This window comes from Drosophila obscura, unplaced genomic scaffold (assembly GCF_018151105.1).
Source record: "Drosophila obscura isolate BZ-5 IFL unplaced genomic scaffold, ASM1815110v1 contig_186, whole genome shotgun sequence".
NCBI lineage: Eukaryota > Metazoa > Arthropoda > Insecta > Diptera > Drosophilidae > Drosophila > Drosophila obscura.
Window position 1 is genome coordinate 3473463 of NW_024542774.1, and position 25531 is coordinate 3498993.

General features: G+C 48.2%; 2 protein-coding genes across 3 annotated transcripts; one reads left to right on the forward strand and one right to left on the reverse strand.

The window, feature by feature from the left end:
• Window positions 1–27: 27 nt before the first annotated feature.
• On the reverse strand, window positions 28–4054 carry LOC111070986 (vacuolar protein sorting-associated protein 35). 2 transcript variants are annotated; one of them, XM_041592915.1, is made up of 8 exons: window positions 3965–4054; window positions 3116–3305; window positions 2317–3050; window positions 2022–2257; window positions 1616–1954; window positions 990–1553; window positions 742–925; window positions 28–674 (listed from the first exon to the last, which is right to left on the reverse strand). In XM_041592915.1, the coding sequence occupies exons 1-8, from the start codon at window positions 3965–3967 to the stop codon at window positions 513–515; spliced, it is 2412 nt and encodes an 803-aa protein (XP_041448849.1). In that variant the 5' UTR covers window positions 3968–4054; the 3' UTR covers window positions 28–512. The 2 variants fall into 2 exon arrangements, with proteins under 2 accessions (XP_041448849.1, XP_022217748.2); XM_022362056.2 differs by lacking the exon at window positions 3965–4054 and adding an exon at window positions 3716–3911.
• A 703-nt stretch (window positions 4055–4757) lies between these two features.
• Window positions 4758–21879, forward strand: LOC111078138 (netrin receptor unc-5). Its single transcript, XM_022372680.2, has 10 exons — window positions 4758–6170; window positions 11882–12781; window positions 12892–13173; window positions 13246–13416; window positions 14862–14915; window positions 16237–16524; window positions 18876–19004; window positions 19082–19280; window positions 19393–19466; window positions 19526–21879. The coding sequence occupies exons 2-10, from the start codon at window positions 12115–12117 to the stop codon at window positions 20842–20844; spliced, it is 3183 nt and encodes a 1060-aa protein (XP_022228372.2). The 5' UTR covers window positions 4758–6170; window positions 11882–12114; the 3' UTR covers window positions 20845–21879.
• Window positions 21880–25531: the final 3652 nt, after the last annotated feature.

The window sequence follows — 25531 nt, forward strand, 5'->3', positions numbered from 1 at the left end:
CAGGCACACGCACATCCATCCCGCCGATAACATTTTGATCTTAACTTTATTTTGTAATACATATTTATACGTATCATGGACCAATTCGGTCATCGTATGTGTCTTGTATAATCATTTCATTTCACTTTCTTTCTGCTTTGTTTAACAATATTTTCACATTTTGTTTGTGGGGGGGGGGGGCTAAATAGAATAGAGTAAAAATCTCTTACGGGGAGTGGGGGGGGAGGGTTATTTACTAATGCCCAAGCACTGAATAAATCAGGAGAATAATCAAGAATGTGTTCACTTTGCACTTACGATTACAATCGAAATTAAATTGACACAAACAAAAGTCGAAGGCCCACAACTTTCCTAACCATGGAATAATTCAATTCATTTCTCACACTTTCAATTTGGATACGAGTACGCTTCCGGGGATAGTATTTGTATCTGGTACAAAAGTAGGCCTGGTCGAACGCTCTGCTTGCACTCTGCCTCTGCCTCTGCTCCTTGTTGCATGCGGATTGGGTGTGCTAGTTTAGGGTGATGCCGGCAAAGGATACCTCGAGGGCAGCATCGCTGGACTCCATGCGACTACGCAGATGCGCCAGCGTGTTCTTGTAGTGGCTCTCGATCTGTTTGGTTTCCTCGCTGGGCTCCAGATTGGGCAGCTCCTCATTCACCTTGGCAATTAACTGCAAGCCAAAAAAATGTACTTTAGACCCCTGGGGCACTGCTTTTTCGTGCGTGCGACCTAATCACCTGATTCAGCATGGCTACGGTTATGAGCGAGTTGCCGCGCTCGAAGTAGAAGAGATAGTGATTCAGCAGCTCCACATACAGCTGCACCTGCACTCCCGTGTCCAGGCACTGCGAGGCAATGCGAGCGCCCTTCTTCAGGCAGTCCAGAGTGCGCTTCTCGTCGCGCATCTCCTCGCCGTTTTGCCTAGCGATGCAACATGAAAGTTAAGCAATTATTCAGAACAAAGGACTATCAAGGCGCTTCTTACTTTCCGCTCCAGAAGAGAGCTGCGCAGGCAACCACACCGCGACACTGATCCGGTTTTTTCAGCAGCTTGGACGCCGCCAGAGCACAATTCGTACGGAGGGGTTCGGCGTTTTCCTCGCCGAAGCAGGACATCTGCTCGTACGTGGACATGATGAGCGTGATGGCAGCCAGCTGAGCCTTCGAATCGGATATTTCATCTTCGTAGAGGGAGAATGCCTGTGTCATGAACTCGTAGGCTACAGTCTCGTGGTTCGTGTAGCGGATCTCTCCAATGACCAGAGCACCCTGCAGGTACAGACGCAGCGCCAGATCGGCCAGATCCGCCTTGGCCAAAGCGCTGATGGTGCTGTGGCAGTACTGCACGATCTTCTGGCACTTTTTGTCCCAGTTCTCATCCTGCTCGGCGATCGCCTTGTATTTGAAGGCCAGCTGGTAGGCAGCGAATACGAGCGGAGGCAGGACATGCTTCAGTCGCTGACCGCCACCATTCCCCAGATGCTTGCGCGCTGTTTGCAGCATTTTGTATTGCATGTCCGGCTCATCAGAGCGCATCAGGTGAATGAAGCTGAAGCAAGAGAGGGCCACTAATTAAAGAGGAATTTAAAACGCATAGCGATATTTACTTACCGCGCCACGACTCCTTGCTCTTCCGCAAACTCTTCGGCATCTGTGCTGCTGGCGCCAGCTGCCGCCAAAATGTCCTTATTCGCCTCATCATCCTTAATCAGCGGCGTGATAATGGTCAAGAGGCTGTCTGCCTGATCGGCCGTTGGCACCTGAGTCTCGTTCTCCAGTATGTTCATTACCAGATAGAGGGCCAGCGATTTGCGTGAAGTGTAGTCGAACTTTTCGAGCAGGGGACAAAAGTTGTGCAGCTGGATGATGGTCAGGGCATTATTGTAGAAGTCAATGCAGATGCGCAGCAGGCGGGACAGTTCCTGGTTCACTGACAAAAGGTGCGAGATGCTGCAAATAAGGGAAAGTGAATTGACATTCGTTCAGGGTCTTCATCAGCCTGAGGAGGATCCCTTACTTGTTCATGTTCATTCGTTGCAGTATTTGTGCGGTTGTGCCCAGCACCTTGTCCACGTAGTCGATGCGATCCGGATACACTTTCTGGGCCAAACTCAGCAGAGCCACCTGCAGCGAAATGGTGTCCTCCAGTGGCATGTCCATGCGCATCTGCACAATGTGGGCCACCTGCACGCTGAAGACCTCGAACAGCTCCACCTCGGCGGGAATGATGGCATCGATGCCATTGCCGCTTGTCTACAGGAAAAGGAATGTAAGTAAATACTGGAATTTGGGTCACCTATAGAGGATATTACCTTGCCACTCCTCTGGTTGTAGGCAGCCAGGCGCTCAATCAACGATATAATTATGTTCTTGACGTTCACACCCGTCTCCAGCTGGGCGCAGGACTTGAGGAATGGGTCCAGCGTCTGCAGATGGAACTCATCGGGAAACACTTGGATGATGCACTCCATGAGATACTCCTGGGCAATGGCATCCCGACAGCTAACCACCTGCTCCAAGATTCCGGGTAGAATGAGCCGCTGGTACGTCTCCAGGGTGGCCGACTCCAGCTGCGAGAGACGCACCAGGTTGGTGCCCACCAGGATCTTGAGCTCCTCGCGCTCCTTCTCCCGCCTGGTCTTCTCGCTGGAGTGTCCCTGGTGCTGCATGCGCACCCACAGTTTGTTCATCTCGGCAAAGTTCGTCAGCACAAAGTCAATGGCATCGTAGACATTGCCCTCGTGCTCGTTGTCAGCGACCATCACATCGGGCAGTATGTTGCGGGTGCACTGCAGCAAATAGTTGCGAAGGAACAGCCCCCTCAGGGGATGCTGCACGCCGCGGCACATCTCCACCAGATCCTTGAGGATGCTGCGCTTGAGCGTGGAGTCGTTCTTTATGTACACAATGCCCACTGTGATCAGCAAATACAGCCGGGGCACTATGGTGTGCGAGTACTGGACCAGCTCGTACAGATCCTTCTTTTTGTCACTCTTTTCGCTGAGATACAGCTCCAGATGGCACAGCTCATTGGTGACGGCCATGTCTGGGGGCAAAGAGCGAGCGTTATAATAAAGAAAACTTGTGTACGCGAAGATATTGAGTACTCACACAGCTCGTAATAGCTCTTGGGGGACAGCAGGGAAGTGCGCAGCTCACTCAGCATGGTGCTGGCACACTTGAGCGAGTCCAGCATTCGCTCCTTGTCCAGGAAGTGGTTCATCTGGAATGCCTGCTTGCGCGCTGCCCCGACGGCCTCGGCGAGCAGCTTTTCCTGGTCATCCAAACCATTTGGCATGGTCTGAAACGAGACATAGAAAGTGGAGTCGGTGCTGTTAGACCCTGGGTTTCGTCTAGCTCTCGTCGAGTTGGTGTTGGTGTTGGTAGAGTGCGAATACATGAGGGCGGGTTACAATGAGATCAAGAACACAAAATTGCTTCAACAGTACACAGCTGGAGATAAGCCTTCTTTATACAAATATCTACGGAAGTTTGGGCAGAGAGCAGAGTCAAGCCGAGGACACAATGAAATGATGATAAGACACATAACATTAAGCTGATTTTGGACGAATATGACACATTGAGCATGCAACTGCACACGTACATACAAATATGTACATTGCTATGTACGACTTAGTGCGATACCAAATTCAGCGTTTCGCATGGTGGGTTTAATTAGTGGCTGGAGTGAGTGTTAATTATTTACTTTACCCCATTCTGAGCAGGATTGGGAGCTTGGCCGCTGTACGAGGATGAGCTCCAGGGGTACATGGTGGGTGTGATGAGTGTTTGTCGGTTGGGGGCGTAGTTTTTGCTCCAGGTACGCTCGACTTTGACGTCGACAGAGGCGCAGTCAGCGGTTTGACTTTGCCCAATTTTCACTTGCTGGTTTCTTTTTTTTTTGGCCAATTCTCGCTTGCCGGCTTCTGGCGGCTACAATGCGGGGTGGAGCGCACTTACCATTACTGCAGCGTCAGGTGCGAATCGAAGATGGTGGGTTATTTAATTAAATAAAGTTTACTCTTTACTTTTATAGGGATGTTAAATATATTGATATATCAATATATCGATATACATTATAAGTTGATGTGATATTTAAATATTACATTAATGTGATTCGATATGGACATATTCTTGAGGGGATATATCAACGGAACAAATAATCTGAATCCAGTGCAAATCGGCGCTATTTGATGTTGTATAAATTCGTTAAATTTATTCTGACGATATACAAAATAGCGATAGTTTTGTGCGATTGGCAGAACGAGCTCGTCTCGTTTCTTCCCTCTCTAGGAATCAGATAAGCGATATTTTATATCTTGGTGATGATTATCATAAATATAATGGTGTAGGAACAATAATATAACACTATGCAACAATAAGCTGTGCTAAGAAGCTATAAGCTTACGAACAAACGAAATTATTCAGTTTAGTGTGATTCCATATGCTAAATTTTAAATTATTATGGGCGCCAAATAAAATTAGGTAACATACTTTTCCGCCAGATGTCTCTGTTGTCTCCTCCAGAAGCAGAGATAATAATTCTAATTCGATTTTTATAACGAAAACATCTGGAAAGTATTGTAGATTTGAACTCGGAAAATTCCATAATGCCAGCAAAAATTATTCACCTTAAAATATATTATAAAAATTACCTAATATATATCGATATATCAATTGAATATCTAATCAAACCTGCCTAAAAGGATGCGCTCGCTCCTCTCTCCGAATTGAAACCGTTAAACACTCGGGGAAAAAGGCACAGCTTTTTTATATTTTACATGAACAATAAATGTGCTGCGGGGTTGTGCAAAGTTCAACTATAGTTTTTTGTTTCACAAAAGTATAACAAAACGGAAGAGAGCAATCATCAGACATTATTGCTCCTGGCGTAGGAGTGCGTGCGTAGAGCGGAGTGCAGTGTAGTGCTGTGTGGATGCGCGCACAACAAAATATAAATAAGAAGGAAGGCAGACTCCGCACAGCAGCCCAAGCCCCCAGCCGCCCCATTCGTCGTCAATGTCAGTGAAGTTGATAAAAAGCGAAGTAAAAGGTCTTAATTGCTGCTGCAGTCAATAAATCATCAAACGAAAATATGGAAGCATCTCAGGAATCCAGTGCGTAAAATTAGAATCACAGGCAGGGCAGCGGAAGATACAAAATAGCCAGAGAAGCATACACACGTATAAATACACACATCACATCGTAAACTCGCTCCAGAACGATGGAGAGCGAGCTCCCAGTGCTCCCCACTTCCTGCACAACATATGCCAGAGTCGGGAACAACAAGACATGCTCCTGGGGATGCTGTGGAGGCGCCCACAGAGAGTAGTCGCCAGCGCTAACTCCCATACACTCTCTACTCGGTCTCTCTCTTTCGTTTGCGCTCTCGCGATGATATGAGCACCCCGATGGAATGGTATTTCCTATAGTTATACCGCTACAACGAGCCACAGCCACTTCGGCGTTTATTTCGATTCGGACCGTTAGCGCAGTCGGGTCGTCGTTCGTTGGCTCGTCACCAGAGTTCCTGTTTTGCGTGTTTCGGTCGTGTGCATCGTATTGAAATTCGAACGCTATAAAGCTGGGAGCATGATATTACGAATCCAGATGCGGGATAGAGTATTAATTGCTACTGCAAGAACGAGAACAAGTGCATAAAGATACCTGAACTGGACGTGTGTGATTTCAAAACAACAACAACAACAAAAACAACGTAGATGGGATGATTTTGATGTTGGAGTGATATTGTGCAAGGAGGCAAGACACCAACGGGATGTTCGCCCGTTGTCTGTGTGTGTCTGTGTGCGAGTGCCGAGTTTAATGAATGTGCAGATAGCACATGTGTATGTGAGGGCTGATGAAAAATATGAAATACTGACGTCCTGGGGACAACGTACGCAGGCCTAACAAACAAAAAACTAAGAGACTAAAGTGAAAGGCGATAAGGTTACAGATGTCCTGAGCACACACAAGGTACGCCCGGCTCGCAAGGAAACGATAGGACACTCAGGGAGGGGACAGGACAGAACAGAACGGGACGGGACGGGACAGGATTGTAACTGGATCCGGATACATGCGCGCCTCCAAGAAGGCCCGCTCCTTTGGTCGCCCTGCAGCTCACAACCACCAGCCACCAGCAGCAGCCACGAAAGGACGACAACGTGTAAGTAGCTGCTCCGATGCTTAGCTATAATAAGAACCCTTCTCCTTTTCGGACATGAGACACACAATGGGGACACTGCCCCTGCAGTGCAGTGCAGTGCGCTTCTCCTGCGCCACTAAGTATGCCGGTGCATATCTATTTTTGAGGTGCACTGAGTAGGTGAAGTGCGAACCAGAAACCATTGCATTGCCCCCACGAGCACACACACACACCCCTCACACTCGCTCAACCGGCGACACCGTCCATATCCATACAAAAGCGTACGACTACGAGTATTCAAGTGTAACTAAAGACGACCAATTCACAAACAAACAAACAAAAAGCGGCGACAGCGGCAACGGAACGGAACGCGGCCGGACGGAACCAAGTGGAGTCGGTCGGTCGGTGTGTTGTGTGTTGTGGGCGACCCACGAACCATGTGACCGCGGAGGAGGCCAGGCCCTGTGTCCGGGTCTGCTCGCTAATGTTTATTATGAAAAGCGTGCCCTTTGGAACGGCATCATGTATTTTTATTTTTATTATTTTTTTTTATTTTATGATTGCGCTTAGGTTCTCTGCTTTATGTGTATTTTGGTTTGGTTTTTCTTGTCAGCCAGCTATAGCCGGTAGGGGAGGTGAAGTGTAGTGGAGTGGAGTGGCGTGGCGTGGATTGTCGAGAAGCCCTCATGAGAGCAGCACTCAATTCATTGATCAAAGATGCAGCAGCTACAATTATAATAGTCACAACAACAACAACAACAACGACGACGAGATGCAGCGTACAACATGCCGCAATTACAGTTATAATTTGGGCTTGTAACCGTTATTCAAATTGAAATTGAAATTCAAATGTGAACTGCAATTACCAACCCTCCCCAACACGCGGCGGCATTGTGAGTGGGGTAACAAACAATCGCCAATTGGCATATAATGATCCCCTTTGGACGTTTTAACTGACTGAGCGGACTGACTGACAGACAGACGAAGAGAGAGAGAGAGCGAGAGCGATGGGATGGGATAGAGTGTCTACTACCAGCAGGGACATTCAAAATAATTCTCAGGCCTTGACAAATGCACGTAATGATTGGACTCACACTTTGGTTTATGCTTTTTTAACAATTTACGCGGAGCCTTACCCTTTACAAGTAACACTCACACTCGCATGTTCTCACACTTGGCTCAATCGTCATAATTTTAGGGGTTGTGCAACATACAGAGAGACATACAGCTGTTCCCTTAGATGAGCAAACAAGGGCTGGGGCATGGGAACGTCGGATAGCGAATGGATAGGAATGAGTATACTACATACTCTGCCATGCCCATGCCCATGCCCAATGCCCCTTGAACATCTTTGACTCCTGTGGTGATTAATTGTCATTCGGGGCAGTCACCTGGGCCTGCCAGCCTAGGCCTAGGCCTAGGCCTACAACATATGCATAAGAGCCCATTCGGGTTCGGGTTCGAGGTTCGAGGTTCGAGGTATATGGGACGCGACTTAGCAGTGGATTAGATGTCGATCATCGATATGCCGAGAAAGAATAGGCTCGTTTCTTTCGGCAGCGGCTTTTGTTCTCCCCCCCAAAAGATGAAAGTAGGTAGCTGAAACTGAAGCCAGAGGAACCATCGTAAATTGTTGTATTGATCCGACATCATCGATGTTGGCGAGAGCATAAAGACGGAATGGAATTAATATGCCTAGGATCTAGGTAGTTCAGTATCAGTTTGTGTACAGAACCTACCCAGTAGATGCCTCGGGTCGGGTAGATTCGAGGGTAGGTCTCTCAAACAGATTAACCAGTGTATCTTCGCATGGGGGCAGCTTTCATTGCCTCAACTACCAGCCATCGATTTTGCGTTTAGCATCATAAATTAGTCCAGCCCCCGACAAACTTTCGCCTACAATCTGATGGTCATCATTTGTTTTGGGCCTCGGGCCTCGGACTCGGCCACTTTCAGCCACATTAGAACTTTGCTAATAAGATACAAATGATAAGAGTCATCACCAGTTGGCCCAGCTTGTGTTGTGCTACATTCAGCTGATGGAATCATAAATAATTTCTTTATTGCATGCAGCCTGGCCTGGCCTGCTTTATCTCGAATATGTATCTCGAGTGGCATGTAGCAACATGCGTTCGCTCGCTCGCTCTCCATGTGACAGCAGTCCATAATTCATGGTTGAAACTTTTGTTTCTACTTCTAATTCCTCAACAATTACGCTTAATTAATTTAAAGATGTTTCTCGATGTCGATGTCGCTGTTGCTGTTGTTGCTCTGCTTGTACTCGTGTATCTCCCGTAGAGTTGTTTCATCATCCCCGCATCGTACCCCGCCCACAGTCATGGCCAAACGCTCGTCACATACATTTTTGAACAGTTATGAGGGAGGACTGGCACAGTCAGCGAGTGAGCGAGCAAGGCAACGTCTCTTATAAATAGATTAATTAAAATCATCTTTAATTGTTTGATTACAAGACAAGCGTTGCCCGAAAAAATTAAATGCGAGCGAGGCAGCAGCGATCTCACAATAGCTGCCACTGTCAGTCTGGCATTCTGGCATTCTGGGTGGGTAGGGGAGGCGAGGAGCAGAGTCAGAGTCGGACAGGAGTGTGTGGGCAAAATGCGCAACATGTGAAATACAGATGCGGCAGCGATTGCGATTGCTATTGCCATAGGAACCAGCACCAGCACAGCACGGTCCCTTGAGTATTAAAGATTTCATTTGTGCTACAGATGTTCCAGAGATTGTACAACATAACTACATACACTACATGCTCTCGTACGAGTATTGTCCAGGAGGAGGAGTCAGCAGCAGCAGCACACAAGAGTCACACGCAATTGAAGCAGCGGCATCTGCCACATCCACATCCACTTCAGGCAGTCGCCATCGCATAGCGTAGCACATACTCGTATCTGCCGCAGCGTTTCGAGTGGCATTTGATTTTAGTGCTCGAGTGCGCGAGTGTGCGAGTGTGCGTGAGTGCCCCCGAAGTATAAAAATTATTGCTGCCAAGCAACTGAGTCGTCAGCCATCAATTATTTTATAGAATGCTCACTTGTTTTGTGTGCTCTGCTCCTCCATTCCGTTCCGTTCCGTTCCTCCTCTTATTGTCTGCATGTGCGTACTCCATCCCACCCCGCCCCACCGCTCCTGCTCACTCTCCTACTGCTCTCTTTTTTATTTCGTCCGTCCAACCGAAGAATCTCTGTCGCCGTCTTCGCCTTCGTCATCGTTGTTGTTGTCGCTGTCGCTGTCGACATTTGCCCCAACAGAAGAAGTTCACTTGGAAGTTTTCATTCGGCACAGGAAGGGCTTCTCCGGTCCTCCGTCCTCAGTCCTACGTCTTTTGCGGCAATAGTTGTGATATTAAATTGAATACGACGCCGATTATCCCACGCAATCTTTCATTCACAACCATCCCATCCCATCCATCCATCCATCCATCCATCCGCCCAGCCTAGGAAGAAGCTGGGCGGGTCTCCTCCCCCACGTAGCTGGAGACAAGACATCGTCAAAGTTTGGCGGGGCTTCTGAGTAATCACCCCTTACAATATATGTACGTGAGAGTGCGAGTGCGAGTACGAGTATATCTGGCTATGCATCTCGAGCTGCCTGCCCGCGTGTGTCACACACAGTTTGTCAGTGGAGTGGAGGAGGGCCTCCATCCTCCACATGTGGGCTTGCGTGCCGAAATCAATGCAAAGTTTTTTTTGTATTTTCCGACGACAAGTTTGCTTTCAATAAATAAAATCGATTTGATTAACAAGTGCACACACACACATACAAACAGCCAGACAATGAAAAGTCGCTGATAAGCGCCGCGCACAATCCATTTGGCCTACTTTGCTTCATTAAAAACCTATTAAAATGTAATGCCCCAGCATCGGCATCAGCATCGGCATCGGCATCCAGTGATACTTACGAGTATATTGACGATTGGTGATGGATGTTCCAGCGATAAGGCAGACTTCCTTCCTTTGATTGAAATTGTCAATTTAATGTGCCATTTGTTGAATAATCTTTCCATGAGGCTGGTTTTGCTCTAAAGAACGAAATTAATAGTGTTTATGGGCCAAAATCAGCGATTTATATCCCGCATATCGATTTAATTTACTGCGAGTCGGATTATGGCTTCAAAGTGGCCCTGCAAATAACACGAATCTCTGGGCCTAGTCAAACAGAGTCTAGACAAATCGAAAACAAAACGAACCTCAATATTCCATCTATAATTAAATGCACACAAAACAAAATGTGTGTGCACATTACCCCATTGAAGAGACGGGTGGGGGAAGACCATTATAATCTGGTCAGCTACATGAGGCGCACACAGTCCAACCATCCATCCCATACACATCGACATCTACATCGACATCCATTTGTCCGCACCGCACCAGCACGATATGGAGAATATTGACAGACACTCAAGTGTCCACAAGCACCCTGTAAATCCAATTGAATTACGCATAAAAGGCGCTTAAGCCAAATGAAACGATGATGATTCTGATGATAATGAGAAAGAGGATGATGATGATGTTAATGATGATTGTCGTTTAAGCCTCCAATGAAATGTGTATTATTTCCCCTTTAATTTCTTATTACCCGATATTTTATTACGATTCGTGGTCACGGCTCCTGGGAGCGTGGCTCATGTCCCGGCTCCGGTCCCCTAATCGTATACACTTTTCACATATTTCACCGTTTCCGCAACATTTGCATATGGACTTTTTACTACTGATGCGCCTTTTAATGGACGTCATCAACGTCATCGGTGGGCAGCAATATGATTCGTGTTTGAAGTGGTGCAGGGGGGAAGCCAGAAGTTTTAACTTATGCATGATTAATACATAATTACAAAGCCAAACACATAAACCTCAAACTCAAACGCAAACTGAAACTCAAAGGCAAAGGCAAAGGCAAAGACTGAAGCCGGAGCTATCGCACAGTTCGTGCTGGTATGCATCCATCTCGCTCCCTCTACAGACAACTACCTAATAATTCAGAAACTCAGAAAAGACAAAAGGCGCATTTCCCACAACACAACAACAACAACAGCAGCAGCAGCAGCAGCAGAAGAAGCAGCAGGGGAACGGAGCCACGTCCCTCCGTGACACAACGTCCTGTCTAGGTGCGCTGCCCGAAGGGGGAAGGGGAACTGCAGTCTGTGGAGCATACTTATACCTGTTATTAATATTTCGATTAGGTACCAACGATTCGTAGAAGCCGACGCATGACTTGCATAGCTAATGGGGAAATTTTGTAACCTGTGGCCATTCGGGGCTGTCCTACACTTGGACTACTCTTGGTGTGGAGAGTATTGGCCCTTTGATTGATGATGACAACTTATCGATTACGCTCGCTGGGAGTGGGCAGGAAGTGTCGGTCGGCCAGCAATGTCATTACCAGCTTCATTTGATATATATTCAGAATAAGTGATATTAATCTGTGTAAACTATGCTCGCAGAAGGTTAAACGAAAAAATATGGTAGAAGAAGGCCTAAACCAAGGATAGAGTACCCGCAAGTCGGACAGCGTAGGCAGTGGAGTGGAGTGTGCACCTTCAAGATATGAACACTTTAGTCAATTCATAGACACAATTTGCCGCTTGACACACCTCTCAGGGTTCTTATGCCTGCCAGTGGATGGGGAGTGGATGGAAAGTCTTTTTGTTGGCCAGGCTCGGCTCTTGATTGAAAAAGTAAGTCCGCTTATAGGTTTTCTTTTATCTGTCTTTCCAGATCCCATTTACCACGTCAACAATGCAAGTGTGCAGCTAATGCTAATGCCTGCAGCTATCTCACCAAAGCAGAAGCAGAAGCAGCAACAGCAACAGCAACAGCCACAACTACTGCCACAGAGGCCTGGGCAGGTGCAACAGTCGCACAGGAAACGCAGGACAAAGGCAACCTGTGCGTGGCACTCAGGGAAACGTACAAACTGACAGCGAAGCAGCGAAACCTAAGCAGCGAGCATGACGTCGTCGTCGGTGATTAATAAAGCCGGAAATGTGATTATACTCATAGTGAACCTTCAGCTAGCATGGCTAGTGTTGGCCGTGGCAGGCAGGGAGCTGCCACAGGTGGACTACGGCAGCATGTCCGACTCCATGGAGGAAGCTGGCATCGACCCACTGACTGCCTTGGCGCCCTTCGCCAATGCACTGGTCACCGAGGACAGTGCCCCACAGAGAACCAATATTGAGTTGCTCAGCAATAGCAGCGAGGACGAGAATGGCCGGATGGGACTGGGCTCCGCCTCGGCAGGGGCTGGAGGCACGCTCCTGGAGGAGTTCAACGGCGGCAAACTCAGTGCCGCCGAAGGCAGCAATACGCTGCCCATTTTCCTCAGCGAGCCGGAGAGCGTGTTTGTGGTGAAGAATCGGCCGGCCATACTCAAGTGCAAGGCCTCCCACTCACTGCAGGTGATCTTCAAGTGCAGTGGCAGCTCCCAGCCGCCGCCATCGACGCACGACAAGCACGTGGATCCACACACGGGCGTTCACATGGAAGAGGTCACGGCCACCATTCACCGCGATCTGGTGGACGAGTACTTTGGCAAGGGGCCGTTCAAGTGCGAGTGCCACGCTTGGTCGTCCCGTGGCGTGGTCAAGAGTCAGGCCGCCACGGTGCATATTGCATGTGAGTGCTCAGCCCGTACCCAGGGCTGGGGGTTGATTCCCCCCTGTATTCCATATCCGTCGCTGTATCTCTATTTATATCTGCATTTATATCTCCCTCTCCCCCAACAGATATACGCAAGACCTTCGGCCAGTCGCCCACCTCGCTGCGCCTCGAGCTGGGTAGTCGGGCGGAACTGCACTGTGAGCCACCCGGCGGCTTTCCGGAGCCAAAGCTCTCCTGGTACAAGAGCAACGCGGCAATAACCTCCGACAGCGAGCCGGGGCTGGCCGTGGCTGGCGGCACACTGACCTTCCGCCCGGTGGCGCTGCAACACATGGCCAATTACAGCTGCAGTGCGGAGAATATTGCGGGAAAGCGGGTCTCCGACTCCGCTGTGCTGATTGTCTATGGTCAGTACCCCCCAGCGAATGCAATCCCAAGTTATACACTCCACTTACACGTACTCTCTGTACTCTTTTTAGTGAATGGAGGCTGGAGCACCTGGAGCCCCTGGCGCGAGTGCAAGTGCGCGGGCAAGCCGAGCCAGGGACGTAAGCGGTCGCGCACTTGCACCAATCCAATGCCCTTAAATGGGGGCGCCCAGTGTCCAGGGCCACAGATACAGAAATCTGCGGACTGCGCTGCCTGTCCAGGTATGTCCACACGATATATACATACATACGTACTACATATGTATCCCCATATACATATACATGAGAGATGTGGTGTGCGCAGCTTTAATGTGGGGAGTGGGAGTGGCAGCACTATTGTAACACCAGCCACCAGCAACGAAATTGTCAATTTAAATGCCATTTGCGGTCTGGTCTCAGCATCGTGCCACCTGAATTCTGCCATTCCCGCTGCCATTGACGTCTCCTGGAGCGTTGAGTGGAGAATGGCGCACATTTTTCATACAAGCAGCTGGTGGGGGCTGGCAAAGAGGGGTTTGGTGAGGTATAGGAAAGTCCAAAGCCGAAAGCCGAAAGCACTGCACTGCATGACGCAAAAGTTCAAGTGGCGTTCAAACAAACCAAACCAAAAAAAACGGGAGTACTCGCGGTCACTCCGATCCAAGAATACCCTTTGGTATGGTAGAGTTGCGCGTAGTATATTTTCCATTTGCAGCTGGAAACTCCGATACGAACAGCTCTCCAGCTGCAGTCATTATACCCCCAGTGTAATCTTAGTGCAATAAATATTTGAGTGAGTGCCGAGTATTTCATTTTAAACACGCATTCGGCTGGGCTGCTGTGGGTGCCTTTGCCTTTGCCAGTGACGACGACGACGACAGATATCTCCACATGCATACATATACATATATACGGATAGATGGATAGATTGGAGCGACTGCCTGGCTGCGTAGTTGCCGTTGGGGGAACGAGAACGATTCTGCCTGCGGCAAGCTACTGACTAAATGGTGACAAAGGCATCAGTGCAAGGGGGAAGGGACATTCTCCAAGGGCTCCGGACTACAGACTACGGACTACGCACTGGAGACTGGGGCCTGAGACCAAAATCGGGGAATGGGCATGTTCTGGTGGTGGTAGCTGGGGCGCTTCGGTTTCTTTTTTTTTGACAGACGCACGGGCGGCATGTGTTTGAGACTCTTCACATTTATTCATGTAAATTTATTGTATTGCATTGTATTGTAGTGGCTCACACACACACACACACACACAGCAAGCAATAGATACTTGGCCAGGCGCGCAGCGGGCACAGCAATGAGCAATTGTTGACAGACAAGCGGGACAAATGGTGAGGGATCCGGGGATTCGGGCGGGCAGGCTACTGTGCAGGAGCGATGGCAGTACACTCGAGTGGGTGGCTGGGCGAGTGGTGTGGGTGTGGGTGTGGTAAGGGTTTGGGCAGGGGGATGCTGTTGTGGGCTTTTATTCTATGAAAAGTGTGTCATAAAATTAATTTTAAATTTCGCTTGGGTTTCGTTTTTTTTTTTCCGTTTTTGGCGTTCTCTTCCATCTTATAACTTTTCATCCCCATGGAACCGTGTCAACCTTATGGTCCTGCTATTCACTCATCGCCCTGCCGCCACGCCACGCCCACGCCCACGCTGTGTGCCGATGTCGCCTGCCAACAACAGAGGATACTCAAATCGTGAGCACTGATGGATTTGACATTTCGTCGAGTAAGCGCAGTAAGTTGAAACGAAAGCCTGACAGTGTGCATTTCTTTCAAAAGGCTTCCCGAGGGGTGGGAGGAGAGGCGACAAGGCCTTTGGGGAGGACGCATTGGGGGGTTGGGCGGGCGAACATTCAATATGACTGACATTGTGTTCGAGCAGTTAAACTTGAATGCTTAACGAGGCAACGACAGTTAAATTTTTTAGTTGGGCCTCACCCCGAACCCCGTTCAGATCCCCAGTAGTCAGCATCGTTGGCCCTCTTTACAATTCAATAAACAATTGTGTTAAACTGAGCCCAAAGCATCAGCATCAGAACCCAACCAACCAACCAACCATTAGATTCCATTCATATCCATATCCAGCCATTGAGTAATTCGCCACCCAGTGCCAGGGTCTGCCCCAAAAACTACCCGAACTGCCTTTAGGCGAAGTGACTTACTTCTGTTTTTGGGGTCGTCGCAAAAAGTGACGTCATTGCGGCAGATAGAAACTTAAAAATCACTTACCAAGACTCACGCTCTCTGATTCATGCAACAGTCCCGGGGACCCTTGCCACACCGCCATGGCTGGCACGACGATGTGGATGGGGATGTGGATGAGGATGAGAGGATGCGCACGCTGGAATGGGGAAAATAAATGCCAGGGCATAGTGATGATGGGGCGACAAGTCCGAGCCTCAGTCTCTGCCCTTATGTGAGGGTGGTTTTATGTTTCCAAAAACAGGAAGTGCCAAATGCCGATATACATACATACGTATATACATATACATACATGTGTATATACTCTACATATTTTTAGCTGCCAATCCGAAACCCCCCAACTCTAAGAATATTTTTGTTTAGCTTTCGGACTTTCCGTTTTCTCCCTCAACACCAAAAATGGATATTGAAAAAGCAAAGAAAATGCGAAAATAGAAAATAGAAAAGCATTCAAAATGACAATCACTTTTGCTCACCCACACAAGAATCAACAGTGGCGCTGTGATTTGAATGGTGCCCCCAAGGAAGGGGTGCGGGTGGGTGCTCTACATTATGGTGGGAACAACTTTCGATTTCTCCCTACGGACCAGCTATTAGATCAACCACATCCACCACCTATTTAGGGCAAACGTTGCTATATTTGTTGCATCCATGACCGAAGTTCTGGCCCCTGACAGCTACGGGCATACAGCCGCAGCCACAGCCACAGCCACGTCCCTGACTTTGGCCTACACGTGATATATGAGGCCGGGAGTGGCGCTGTCGGGCGCTGTATGTGTGCTAAATCATGTTAATATGACTTTTGATTTCTAAACTCTCCTCTTTGCTCTCCTCTCCCCACTCTCTTCCGACAGTGGCCCGTTGGTCCGCGTGGAGCGACTGGAGCATCTGCTCCGCGGAGTGTATACAAGTGCGTCGCAGAAAGTGCCTGACGCAGACATCTGACGCCGATGAAGCCGGGGATCTACTGCTGACTGGAGTGGGCGTGGGCATGGCGGCCCTCAGCAGCATCAGCGGAAGCGCAGCCCTGCTGGATGCTACTGCGACTGATGGTGGCTCAGGATATGGCAAATCATTGTGCGCCGGAAAAGACACACAAACGGCCGAGTGCCGTGGCGAGCAGTGTCATATTGGCAAGGATGGTAAGTGTGTTTATGTCAGTGGCAGGAAGGACAGCACAGGACAGCGGGACTGCAGAACAGCAAAACAGACAAGGCGAACAGCAACAGAGTAGACAGCTAGACAACAATAACAAATCACAGTCGACGGAGACGGAGACGGAGGCACAGACGCCGACCAGGTCCCAGTTCAGTCTCTTGTGTCGACCCCAACCACACAAAAGCTGAGCACTCAACGCTGATTGTCACAATGGGAAATTAACCAAGTGCATTTTGTTTGTGCACGGCATCCATCCCGACCAAGAGTAGCTGTATTTATATTCGTGACAGAAAGAATGGACTTTCCACCCCCGCAAACCCATGAAACCCCCAACCCCAACCCCCAACAGACCCCAAACCCTAACCCGTATTCCAACCCAACTCCAGGCTGCAGAGCTCAATCGAAGGGTCGCAAATCAATCGCAGCCGATTTCGGAATTGATATTTAAGCTGTGGGTCTGTGTCTGGGGTCTGGGGTCTGTTTCTGTTGCTTTTGAGCTTTGCCAGATAATTAGGCATGCGGCGAAGACAACAACGGCAGCGTCATGTCCTCGCATCCCCATTCACATCCCCATTCGCATCCCATTCTCTAGCTCTCCCCCCCTCTCAATCAGAGCCATTCCCGTGTCATTGTTGCTGTTTGCTTCGATGCTCAACGGGGTGGTGGAGGTTGACCCAACTCAAGCATAGTTTGGGGTTTGTGTGTGCGGTCCATGGGGATCAATTAGATGGCTGTCACACTGTGTAATTGAAAGGATCAGGGCACAAGGACTTGCCATTCGCACAATGTTTGATGTTTCGCAGGTTTGTGCCTGGCTTTCATTTGATTGCTGTTGAAAAGTTTTCGAATCGGGAGACAGAATGAAGAGTGGCAAGTGGTTGGACCCCGGTACACAACTCTACTCGACTCTGCTCTGCTCGGTGCAGCTTATTTTCCATTTTATTACATTTTGCAAATCCAGTCCCCGGGGATGCCAATACCTACTTACAATTGTGCCAACGGCAACAGTTGCGGTCTTCCTTGTGGCTCATTGTGGGAGGCCCTCAGGCCATCAGGCCCCCAGGTCCCCTACCCCGGTCATCCACATCCGATATTAAAAGCGTATTTGTCATGCTAAGAGGACGACTACGCTTTTGATGTCCCGTCCAGGCACAATGTCTAAAAATAAAAAGCAGCATGCAAGCTGCACAAAGGAGGCGAAATGGAAAACGAAAGCCCAAGCCCAAGGAGTATGTCTATCCCGGTTGGGGATGACGGCTTTACTTCTGTTTCCGATGCTGCCGCTGATTTACAGCGAATATAATTGCTCATTTCATACATTGTATAATGCGTCCGCCCACTCCACGCCACACCCCACACCCCGCACTCCACACCACTCCACGCTCCACACTCCACTCGCTCAGCTCAGCTCTGTGAAAAGCTCGAGCTGTACATCCCATTCCGAGTATAATAATCATAATATATATATGGAGTAATTCCTTGCGCTGCAGCGATTCCTTTTCGCCAGCCCAACCAGTCACAGGCACCGTCAGCGCCAGCAACAATGACGACAACAATCACAGCAGCGGAAACAGGCAGCGCGCAACAATGGGAGTCATCGGGTGGGAGGTGGTAGGTGGTAGATGTGATGGGTATATGGGAGATGTGAGATGGGGATCGGGATGTCGCTGCGGAGCTGACTGGCTGGCGACGGGGGGCCGGCGGCGAATAATAATGCGAAATAGACGTAGCTGGACTGGGGATGAGCATACAAACATAAAACATTAAATACAGACATACAGAGCTCTCTGTGGCAAGGCACGGCACAGCAGAGCGCCAGATACGGATACGCATGGATGCTCGGGATTGATGACAATGGTTGAGGATGCGCCCGACCCGACCCCGTTTGATTATGGAAAAGTTCGGTTCTGTTCTGTTCAGTTCTGTTCTGTTAGGTTCGGTTCAGTGTTCAGTGTTGGTTCGGTTCGGTTTGGTTGACTCAACACTCATGTATGTACGGGCGGGCATGTGTGGATTTTTGCTTGCCATCCATGGCATCCTCGAAATCATGAGGGTGGCAGATTACGCAGAGAATTCTGGCTGCTTTTTTGAATACCATTCACACAAATATTGGATTTGGTTGATGTGCTGGGACGGTGGCAGCATCTTAAGTCGGCTTTAAGTACATGCAGGCCATAGTATCTGACAGATATTGCTCCTTGCGGGTTTTGGCCAACACACCTTAGACATGTTTCCATTTTGGCATAACTGAAACGCCCTTCTGCCGTTGGAATTACAGGATACAAAAGGCAAATTCAGCAGTTTGATAGGAGTTTGCTTTGCTTTATTATTGCAGATTTCGATTGGACACTTTATCTGGGACTGGCCTTCATAACCGCCGTTTGCTTTGCCTTCGGCGCTGCTCTCATTTGCTGCGCCCGTCGCGGAATGCGCGCCAATCCCCACTACAACATGGCCCGCTCAGGTGAGTATCGGGGTCCAACGACCCCCCCACTTTACGTTCTCTGGCAACAATCGAATATATGTTTGTATGTTTGGCAGTCATGGATGCGGATTATATGCCCGGCGTTGTGGAGAAAAAGGAGATGCGAATGCACATCGAGGCCAGCAATTTGGGATATGATTATGTCAATCCTGGACATCGTTATATGCCCGGCGAGCATATTGTGGGCATGGGCATGGGCATGGGCTGCGGCGGTGCAACAGAGCATCACTACGATGTACCCAACCTGGCGGCCAAGTAAGTTAACAAACAAATCGAAAATTTATTCAATTTGCCACTAGTTCGACTTTATACCCTGTACTCCAGGGGTATTTTGTATAAGTAAATATTAATATGAATCTAATTTCAGCTACACCAATCCCATTGACGATCTGAGTGCGGACTATTTGTCAGAAACGGGCGAGTCATCCACTGCCGATACATGTAAGCAATTCAGCTAAAATCCATCTGCGAAGCATACTAAAATTTCGCACCTCCGACAGCCAATTCCACCTTCGATATGAACGCCAAGCTGTCCATACTGAATGCCTCGAAAAGCAGCAGCTACGAGCTGCTGGGCAGCACTGGCGGACAGCTGCGCCTGTACGGCGGGGAGCTGCTGCTCTTTGTGCCGGAGCATGCGATTGGCAAGAGCCTGAAGAAGCACGTCTCGCTGCAGCTGCTGAGCGATGAGTGCAGCCGCGTGTCCTGTGCCACCGAGAGTTCCATATTGTGCAGCAGCGTGGTGCACAGTGCTCCGCGCAACTATAGCTTTGTGAAGCCGGTGATCCTGAAAATACCGCACTGCCTGGTGGCTCCGGAGCAGTGGCATGTGCACATCTACCACGCAGACAGTGAGCACGACGAGCTGAACGTAAGCTGGCGGCGAGCTGTGTCAGTGGGCGAAGAGACCATCAACACGCCCATGTTCGTGCAGCTGGAGACGACGCATGTGTACATCATGACGGAGCAACTGGGGCATTTCGCCATCGTGGCCGAGCCGCGCATTCAGCAGCCGGCCATCAAGATGAAGTTGCTGGCCTTCAGCCAGCACACGCCGCCCAGCAGTGGCAACTGCAGTCTGCGCATCTACGTGGTCAAGGACTTGCCCAACAGCAGGGACATCTGTGCTAGTGTGGAGTGCAAGCTGGGCGGCAGCTTTCTGGGCGAGAGTCAGGTGTTTGCGTTCGAGCTGAACAGCCGCAATCTGAACATTCGCGTACGGTGCGCGGAAATGGAGGCAGCCGCGCCCTATGAGCATGCCATTCCCTACCATCACATCCTGAGCAACAACTCCATACTGCACTGCGAGTTCAGCCTGCGACGGCAGGACCAGAGTACGCTGTGCGTGGACTTCGGCCAAGGTGGCAAGGATGACTCGGACTACTGTACATTCAACATTCCAGCCCACTCGGTGAGCGGCTCTGCGGAAGAGCTGGCCTCCACCACAAACACAACGATTTCCATAGATCGCCAGGGCAACTATGTGAACGAGAGTTGCGTGATGGACTTTGTCCAGCTGCCGCATGTGACGAAGCGCCTGATCTGTGCCGCGCTCGATCCGCCGCGCGCCGACGAGCGCGACTGGCGTCTGCTGGCGAAGAAGCTGAACACGGATCGGTATATTGCCTACTTTGCCACCAAGCCCTCGCCCACCGAGCAGATACTCAATCTGTGGGAGTGTCGAGCCAACAGCTGCGCCACCAACAGTTCCACCTCAGTTTCCCATACGATAATGGCGCTCCTGCTGACGTTGAAGGAAATGGGGCGACAGGACGTGCTGGACATTATTGTGGAAACGATTGGTCCGCTGTGGATCTAAAAACGCATCGAAAGGAATGCGACCAACTAGACGATGGCACAAACTCTTCCTTATTTCGCCAGGTTTCTCAACGAGATTAACACACAAGAACTGAATCGAAACGAAACGAAACGAACTATCTATGTATCTGCAATGTTTGTTAATATGAAATCACTGTGAATCGAATGGTGAGGGGTAGGGGGAGCGTTCTGTTGAAAACAAAAAAAAAAATGTTCATGAGTTGCCTTTTATTTAAAAAATGTACGAACGAAGCAAACAAAACGAAATCAGAAAACATGAATCGAAATTAATAAATACTGAATCAAAGTGTAGCTGTAGTCATAGTCATAGTCATAGTTATAGTTATATAGTAGTCACTAAGTTACGAGTATTGTAGTGTTGTATTTATTCTAAGGTAACTGCTCAACGAACTCTGTTCCCCACGGGTGCCATGCATTTACATACATACATACATACATACATATATACACACATGAATATATACTAAAAGATGAAAATATATTGTAGAGATAAATTACTTGTGGCTTAGCAAACTTATAGTTTTAAACATAAACTCTAGTATTACGATGAAAACTATGTACGATAGCAACTGTAAGATATATACACATATATACATATATGGCAGTAACGACTAAACTGATGGCCATTCAGGAGACATTCAGGGTCTGGCCCTATCCGTATATATAGACAGCCTCCCATATGAATTGATGAATGTTGGGAGTTGTGAACTGTTTGCCAAATCGTTGATTTTCTCAGCCTGCTCGATTAACGTATAGTCACTATTGGATGAACAGAATTAAGTAATCAAAACGAAGCCATAACATACATTTACCTACGCATATATAGCGAGTATATATACATTTATATATAGAAACAAAACGAGTAGTTTGTTAGACATGCTCAAGTGATAACCATTGTATTTGTCTTTAGCTATAAGTCCTGTCGATCCTGTCGTTTAATCGTTAATCAAGTAAACATTAACTGAACATTTACGTATTGTATACCTAGTGGCTCAAAAAAAAAGTTAGATAAAAATAAAATATAAAAAAACAAAAAAACAAAAAACAATTTTACTGCAGAAGCTTTTAATATCCCTTGCAGAAAAAGGAGATGGAAGTTGTTGTTGTCATTAAAATGGAGCTACAACCAACCATCCCACCAGAATAGGCCCACAAATGGCAAAAAATTAAACATTTATAGAATCATCAGAAACTAAACATAATCCGCACATTTGAACTTCGCGGCTTCTTTCAACTTGAAAATGAGTTTAATGGCGGCGAGCTTTTGTCACAGACAATGATACAATTTATATGGCTAGCAAAAGCTAAAATGTATGAAAATGCAGCGCCATTGCTAGAAGTAAACTCTTCCGGTTTGCCGACTTTTTTTCTTCTTCTTTCGGTTTGAGGTTGAAACTTCACATATAGTGGCGCTGGCAAACAATAAATTTCACTGTGGCGCTGCGGCGACTTTTTGAACTAGACGGTGAAATTTTATACCGCCGGCAGGTGGCTCTCACCTAAAATTGAGTTGAGTTAAGTGCTGCAAAGTTTCCAAAGTCTCAGCTTGAATTTCGTGGCGCCAAGCTACGTTCCCATTATGATTGTAATCCACGCTCGTTTTTAAATTGCCTTGTTTATGGGAAAAGTTCTGATGCAGCAAAAACAAACAAAGAAGCAGAAGCTCAGTATATTAATGTAAATATGTATCAACTAATTAAAAGTACCAGATAACTAGAAAATAATTTACACTTCTTCTTTACTGTTGGGCGCTCCCTGCCTGCTGTTTCCTATAGGTAGATTACTGCAAGGGTATGTGTAGTTCGGCGTGCTTTGCCTGTGTTTTTATGAGTTCTTATTTATTTAATTTGACGGCATCCATAACCTGCTATATGTCGCAACAAGATCAATTGATAGACTGGATTTCTGCACTCTCGTAGCATTCTTGGGTAATAGCGGCTGGAACAATTGCCATGAATTCGAGAAAATTAAGATACATGCAGCTACCAGTCAAGTTAAGCAATCAGCGTAGAGCACGGCAACGGCACGGCGACTCGGACCTTTTAACGAGCTAAAGCTATAGCTAAAGCTAAGGCCGAAACAGTCAGGTCAGTCTGGACTCTGGCCATGGGTTTGGGTCCGGCAGCAATTCCACAAATAACAAATCAATAATTTCATGCAACACAAAATGATTGCTGCTGCATCGGCGGCACCTTTTATATCCCTCACCATCATACGTATAAATAACTTTAAGCGATTGCGGTGCGGTTTTTGCTTCATCTCCCAAATAGAAATCTACGAAGGCCACTTACATACAATACTCGTACGTACAAACAAGCTTGTATGTGGGGGAAAAAGCGTCCGTCGAGCCCCCTGCCCCTACTCCTGCCCAGTCCTGTCGCCATCCCATCCCAGCCCGATACCATTCCCGTCCCCGACAGCAACTAACTGCTGGAAAAAAAAGAGATCCTGGTAAGAGTAGCCTCGTCGATTGCACTAGCCAACAAAATGGGAATTTTATATTTTAACTGGAGCCAAACCGACTTTTATCCATAGACTTGGGGGCTCCTGGGCTCAATTTTGGCTGTTGCATAGTGTTATTGGCAGCCGTCGTCGACTGCTGTCATCGTCAATTAGTTTTCTCACCGCAGACATAACAATATATTTTATGTATCGTTTGCTGACTCTTGCATTTGTGTGGAGTTGGTTGTACTCGTATAGTCGTAGTAGTCTTGACCGCCGAAGGTTTTGCATTTTTCAGCAGAAAGGACAGCAGAAGCATCGACTCGATTCGGCTCGGCTCGTCCAATATCGTTGTCGCTTATTGAAAAATTTCCTAATTGGGTTGAAATTCCAATCTAACAACGATTTCGATTTGGCGCTGACAATTTTTAGCTGCCGCTACTGATGTGGTTCTGGTTCTGCTTCTGCTTCAGTTTCGTCGGTGTATCTGTATCTGAAGGCGGCGAGACCTCGCCGCAGCTTATTTCGCAAGCTACAAACTTTGTGGGAATTAATAAGTCGAAGCACCCGCAGGTGCAATATTATGGTTTTAGTCTTTATTTTCATACCTTTGTTTTTTTGTTTGTTTGTTTTTTTTTTTATTTAACTGTAGCATGAGTCCTTCAATCGGGAGTTGGGTGTAATTTCAAGAGTACGATTGTATGCATCCGCCACATTGTTTCGCTCGAGAACTGTGCAAATACGTACATACCACGAGTGTGTGTGCAGGCAAACGGAAGCGAGCGACAGCAACAGCAACAGCAACGCCTTCAAGTAATGAGTAAATGTTGCAGCAAACCAACCCACACATGCTCTGAAAGTCTGTGGTTGAAAGGGTAAAATTGAGAGCCCTGCAATTGCCAAGATTTCTGTGCTATTGCCCAACAGAAATAGATTGCAGAGCCGACCCACAAGCTTTAATATAGCTATCCATTTCAGGTCATTCCTCTCCTGTGTGCCCAATAATTTGCATGCAATTCGACCAAAAATCAATGGCGTAAGCGAACCTTTGATTAGGCCATAGCCAATAATTGCAGAGCCAGCTGACAGACCAGACCCGACCCAGCTGCCATTTTGTATTTGTCTGCCCTCCGCAAAGGGCGTGAAACATGAATTATGGCTGCTGCTGCTGCTGAGGATGTTGCTGCTTGAGCCCTTGTCTCGGACTAAGACAATGGACGGACGAACGGACGGACGGACGGCAAAGCAGCATTGATCGCAAGGCGTTGAAAGCGCTGGATAACCGCAAAAACACAAAACAATACAAAATACTCTGAAACGAAAGCAAAGCAAGGCAAAACAAAAACAAAAACAAAAACGAATATGCAGCCAGCCTGCAACATGTCGAGGCCTCAATGGACAGTCCGGACTGTGGACAATGGGGGTCCATCCATACATACGTCCTATACATAAAACCAACGAAGACACAGGCCACTTTCAGGCCGAGATCCAAGAAATTGCAGACGTTTCGGTTGTATTACGAATTTATCTACCTGAGCAGCAACCATCGTCAATCGTCCATCGACGTTGCTGCTGTGCTGCTGCTGCTGCTGTTGCTTGTGTTGCTTTTGCAGTTGCGGTTGCCGTTGCCGTTGCTGTCGTCGGATCCCCAAGGAGCAGCATCATAATGGCCACCGAACGCCAAACCTGGTGCTTCTGCTACCACCAAGCCACCGAGACTCTATTTGCGACCTCCGCAAGTTTCACAGCCACAGCCACATCCACATTGCCATTGCCCGATGTTTCGCCGTTTTCAGTGGAAATTGCAGTCCGAACTGTGCCCGAGTAGTGGCAGTGGAAGTGGAAGTGCCAGTGCCAATGCCCAAGGTTCCTGGCTTATCAATACATTTGATATCTTTGCTGTAGGCACTGCGAACGTCGTCGCGACGTTCGTGGCATCCAATTGGTACGCTGCATCGAAGCCGCAGCATCCAACCGTTCTCGTCCTCGTTCTCGCCCTCGCCCCATCCGCAGTCTCCCATCGCCACGGCCTGTTGGTATTTCTTTTGCCTTTGAAGATTGGTTGCGTTTGCGTAGGATTCATGTTGTTACTTTGATGTGGACTGCAAGTCAACGCCATTGTTGTAGTTGTAGCTGCCGTAGCTGCTGCTGGAGGAGCTGCTTGGACGTCAGTTAACATTTCGAATGCCATACAAATCGACTATCGGACAGTGGCAATGGGGACG